This window comes from Etheostoma cragini, chromosome 18 (genome assembly GCF_013103735.1).
Source record: "Etheostoma cragini isolate CJK2018 chromosome 18, CSU_Ecrag_1.0, whole genome shotgun sequence".
NCBI lineage: Eukaryota > Metazoa > Chordata > Actinopteri > Perciformes > Percidae > Etheostoma > Etheostoma cragini.
Window position 1 is genome coordinate 22,889,740 of NC_048424.1, and position 5,340 is coordinate 22,895,079.

Genomic DNA, 5,340 nt, shown 5'->3' on the forward strand with positions numbered 1-5,340 from the left:
GGAGCTGCAGAGGGATATTAAAACAAACATGCGTACTGTGATATGACATGTTGGTGTTTGAAGTAGCGATTGCAATCATTTCATGTTCTTTATCAAATGCAGATAAAGAAAAAATGGTCATCAAGGATGACAATATGAAAGGCACAGCTTCTAAATTCTGTACTGACCCGACTATGAGACGTTTTATCCCCCTATAAAAAGATTGTTCTATATTTTGTTTGTCATGAGCAAAGGTACGCTTGGAGAAGAAAGGGCACAGAATTTATTGAAAATAAAAAAATAACCTGTGTCCAACTTTTAAGCATGGGGGGGGGTCATCATGCTTTAAGGTTGTATTGCAGCCAGTGGCAAAGGGAACATTTCACGAGTAGAAGGAAAAGTGGATTTAATAAAATTTCAACAAATTTTGGACGCTAACTTGATGCCATCTGTGAAAAAGCTGAAGTTAAAGACAGGATGGCTTCTACTAATGGATGATGATCCTAAACACATCTCAAAATCCACGCTGGATTACGTCAAGAGGCGTAAACTGAATGCTTTGCCATGGCCTTCACAATCTCATGACCTCAACATAATAAAAAATCTATGGATAGACCTTAAAAGAGCAGTGCATGACAGACAGCCCAGAAATATCAAAGAACTGGAAGACTTTTGGAAAAAGAATGGCCGAAGATACCTCCAACAAGAATAAAAACTCTTGGCTGTAAACAAGAAGCGTTTCCCAGCTGTGGTACTTGCCAAAGAGGGGGGGGGGAGGGGGCACAAGGTTTTAACTCTGCTGGGTGCCCAAACGTTTGCAGACGCCATTTTTTAGATTTCTGTTATTTTTTTTTTTTTTAAACGATATTTTTATTCAAGAAAGGTAACACTGTACAGGATGCATATAAATAGAAAGATTTCTGTTATTTTGAAAGTGTAATTGATGGCAATAAAATTAAACTTTTTGTGACATATTATACAAATGTCTAATCTGTCATTTGATGCCTTTTGGAGATTTATTTCCATCTTTTCTTGGTTTCTTAATGCACATTAATACAAATTTGTACCTTGGGTGCCCATACGTTCCAGCCCCACTGTCTATCTAAGAACTTACTTGTTCCAGTTGTTGGTGTTGTATTGTCTGTTGTTGAATCTGAAAAAGAAAAAGAACCATAATTATGTGTGTTAAACAGAGATGTCAAATCTGATAACAACTAGTTATTGAATGCTCCGTCTCCATCTTTTGAAAAACGTACTGGTGGCTGCAGATGTTGTTGCTGATGTGGCTGTGGTGGTGTTTGGATGTGTTGTAACAACAGGTGTTGAATCTGAAAACAACGTTTTATAATGAAAAAATGGTCATCAAGGATGACCATATGAAAGACATAGTCCCATCTAAATGTAATGGCCATTTTGTTACCAGATGTTAATGCTTGTAACACAAACCCAATCTCTTCTAGTCCAGATGACTTCCTATCAAGTTGGAGTACTTACTTGTTACAAATGTTGTTGGTGGTTCAAAAGTTGTAGTGTGTAAGTCTATTGTTCCATTTTGGGTTGAATCTGAAAATAAAAAAAACATTTCAACATTATAATATAGTATTCATCATTTAAAAATGTATAACTTTTTTTTTTTAATGTGTTACTCATGCCTAATTTCTAAATCACTTACTGGTAACTGCAGATGTTGGTGAAGCTGTGTGTGTAGTAGTGTCAAGTGTTGAATCTAGAACAACACAAATATTATCGTCATTTTTTTTGTGGTACACCTTCTACAAATTCTGTCCTGACCCGACTGTAAGACGTTTTATCCCCCTATAAATAGATTGTTTTATACTTTGTTGGTCTTGACTTTTAAATACCAATACACATCCAGAGCAACAGGTGGGGCCAAATAGCAGGAACTTCAATATCTGGAGCCGTCAATCAAAACTAACAATAACACTTCTTGTGGCCGCATGGATTTTGCAAAAATAATAATAAAATAGTAATAGTAATATCATGGTGTTCTGGTTATGTGGCCTGTGGCTGTCATTAATTTGTACTTGGTTCACTTGTAGATGTTTTTAGTTTTTCCTCTACTCATTAAATATGTTTTATTCTTCCTATTTATTACATTTCTGTCTCACTGTTCTATTTATTGATTAACATTTTTAGTTGTGCTAACTTTTAGATGGGGGGGGGAGGGGGTGTTGCAGCATTAGGAGTCTGTGTCAAAGGGGAATGTCAGCATGTATAATAACTCTGTGTGCCACTAACTTAGTGTTGCATGTGAATTGCCGTGAAGTGTTTTAGTTTAACTTATAGCATGTTTTTTTGTGTCTGCATGTTTGATTTTAATTCTGTTTGTGTATTTTTTTTGCAGGAAATGTTGGGACAGAGTGTTGACATATGTATACACACCACTACGACGACACGGTAGCCCCTCCCTTTGACGTTCCGACAGCATGGCTTATATATATCTGTGTATGGATAAATAAAGGAAAGTCCTCTAGCTACCCGCTGAGTGTGTTGAAAAGAACTGGCTTGCGTGTTACCCTTGACTAAGAGCTGCCCTTATTCCTCCCCCCGGGTCTGCCGTGGGGGTATTGCAACGCAGAGTGGCGTTGGGGAGAGAAGCCCAGGCCACCCTCGGCGGAACCGGACGCTCCTTTTGGGACCTACGTACCGAACAGATTTTCACAGGGACTTAGTAGTTGTGACAGGAAGATCGGGCTGACATTTCCATCCTTTAGTTTTTATTACCTGTTTTCTTTTAATGAGGAAAAACTATTTTATTCTTTATCTAGTAGTTTAAAATAAAGTGCTAAATTTAAGTAGCGGTCTTGTCCTGGTCCATTTTTGTCCGTGGAAATAATTGCTAGTATTTCTTAAATGGACGCATCAGCTCCCGGTGTGTCATCTGTATAGATGACTAGTTACTTGTTACATGCTATTACGGAACTCAAAGAAAAACTGAACTTAATGACGTTATGTGAGGATTTGTTTGGTGGGTTCCAGGTGAGACTGACACATTTCATTACTGCTTATACTTAAACATTTTCTAAACCTAAAATAAAGTGGAACAATTTGGACTTGTCATAAAGATGATAGAAAGTTTGATTTCACTAATAAATGCTTTTATAACTGTGCCATGAATAAATCCCTTGGCCTCAAGTAAAGTGGAGCTCAGATCAAGTACTCTACTTTATACTATAACACTCATTTCTGTGGTGGTTTGGGTGGTTTCTGTGTTTGTTTATTGGGTCCTGTCTTGTCTCCCCGTGTTTGTGTGTTGGTGTCCTCTTTGGTCTGTTGTGGTAGTCTGTCTTGTGTCACCTTGTGAGCGTCGGTATGTTCTGTTTCCTGTTTTTTGTTGATAGTCTGGTTTCCTGTTCTGTCTTGTCTTGCCAAGCTTTACTTCCTGTCTGTCTGATTGTCCCGCCCCGCCCTAATGTGATTCACCTGATGTCTCACCTGTTCCTCGTTACCTCGTTACCACTTGTATTTAACCTCTGTGTTCGCTTTGACTCTTGTCAGATCGTTTTGTCAAACTGTGTATCTGTCATGTGGTGATCCTGTTCGTATTATCGTCACTTTTGCATCCCTGTGACCTGTGTTCTTAGTTTCTTTGTTCCTGTTTTTGGTTTTCTCCTTGGACTCTGAGAATTTAGATTTGTTGGTGTTTTTGGATCCCTGTTTGTGTTTGGACTTTTTTGCCATTAAACCTCCTGCAAATTACTCTCTTGCCTGTCTCTGTGTTTGGATCCTCATCTCCTCAAATCACAACACATATCTAAGCACTTACTTGTTCCAGTTGTTGGTGTTGTAGCAACTGTTGTTGAGTCTAAAAATAAATCATTACATGTGTTAAACAGAGATGTCAAATCTGATAACAACTAGTTATTGAGTGCTCCGTCTCCATCTTTTGAAAAACGTACTGGTGGCTGCAGATGTTGTTGCTGATGTGGCTGTGGTGGTGTTTGGATGTGTTGTAACAACAGGTGTTGAATCTGAAAACGTTTTATAATGAAAAAATGGTCATCAAGGATGACCATATGAAAGGCATAGTCCCATCCAAATGTAACGGCTATTTTGTTACCAGATGTTAACGCTTGTAACACAAACCCAATCTCTTCTAGTCCAGATGACTTCCTATCAAGTTGGAGCACTTACTTGTTACAAATGTTGTTGGTGGTTCAAAAGTCGTAGTGTGTAAATCTGTTGTTCTATTTTGTGTTGAATCTTAAAATAAAAAGCATTTCAACATTATAATATAGTATTCATCTTTTAAAAATGTATAACGTTTTTTTAAATGTGTTACTCATGCCGAGTTTCTAAATCACTTACTGGTTACTGCAGTTGTTGGTGAAGCTGTGGGTGTAGTAGTGTCAAGTGTTGAATCTAGAACAATACAAATATTAACATCATTTGTTTTGTGGTACAGCTTCTAGAAATTCTGTCCTGACTCGACTATAAGACGTTTTATCCCCCTATAAAAAGATTGTTCCGTAATTTGTTGGTCATGAGCAAAGGTACGTTTGGAGAAGAAAGGGGACAGAAGTTAATGAAAAGAACCTCTGTCTAACTGTTAAACATGGGGGGGGAATCAATCATGCTTTGGGGTTGTAGTGCAGCCAGTGGCACAGGGAACATTTCACGAGTGGAAGGAAAAATGGATTCAATAAAATTTCAGCAAATTTTGGACGCTAACTTGATGCCATCTGTGAAAAAGCTGACGTTAAAGAGAGGATGGCTTCTACAAATGGATAATGATCCTAAACACACCTCAATATCCACAGGGGATTACATCAAGAGGCGTAAACTGAAGGTCTTGCCATGGCCTTTACAATCTCCTGACCGCAACATAATTGAAAATCTTTTGGCTGGTTACAAGAACCGTTTCCAAGCTTTGATACTAGCCAAAGAGAGGTATTAACTCTGCAGGGTGCCCAAACTTTTGCAGATGCCATTTTATTGTTTTCTGTTATTTTGAAAGTGTAAATGATGGAAATAAAATCTAACTTTTTGAGACATAATATAAGAATGTCTAATCTGTCATTGGATGCATTTTAGAGATTTATTTCCATCTTTTTTTGGCTTCTTTATGCACATAAATACAAATTTGTACCTGGGGTGCCCAAACGTTCCCGCCCCACTGTATATCTAAGCACTTACTTGTTCCAGTTGTTGATGTTGTATTAACTGTTGTTAAATCTGAAAAAGAAAAAGAAACCATAGTTATTTGTTAAACAGAGATGTCAAATCTGATAACAACTAGTTATTGAATGCTCCGTCTCCATTTTTTGAAAAACGTACTGGTGGCTGCAGATGTTGTTGCTGATGTGGCTGTGGTGGTGTTTGGATGTGTTGTAACAATAG

The 5,340-nt window shown here is 37.8% G+C and overlaps 1 protein-coding gene across 1 annotated transcript in view; it reads right to left on the minus strand.

Annotated features, from left to right (window-relative positions):
• The window catches only part of LOC117961858 (adhesion G protein-coupled receptor F5-like), a 27,739-nt gene that overhangs the window by 13,180 nt on the left and 9,219 nt on the right, over positions 1–5,340 (minus strand). Inside the window, exons 16-24 of the mRNA XM_034900792.1 lie at positions 5,278–5,340; positions 5,137–5,175; positions 4,309–4,362; positions 4,135–4,203; positions 3,900–3,971; positions 3,767–3,805; positions 1,652–1,705; positions 1,474–1,542; positions 1,236–1,307 (exon numbers count right to left, since the gene is read on the minus strand). Coding sequence (XP_034756683.1) covers positions 1,236–1,307; positions 1,474–1,542; positions 1,652–1,705; positions 3,767–3,805; positions 3,900–3,971; positions 4,135–4,203; positions 4,309–4,362; positions 5,137–5,175; positions 5,278–5,340 — 531 coding nt within the window. The remainder of the gene's footprint in view (positions 1–1,235; positions 1,308–1,473; positions 1,543–1,651; positions 1,706–3,766; positions 3,806–3,899; positions 3,972–4,134; positions 4,204–4,308; positions 4,363–5,136; positions 5,176–5,277) is intronic.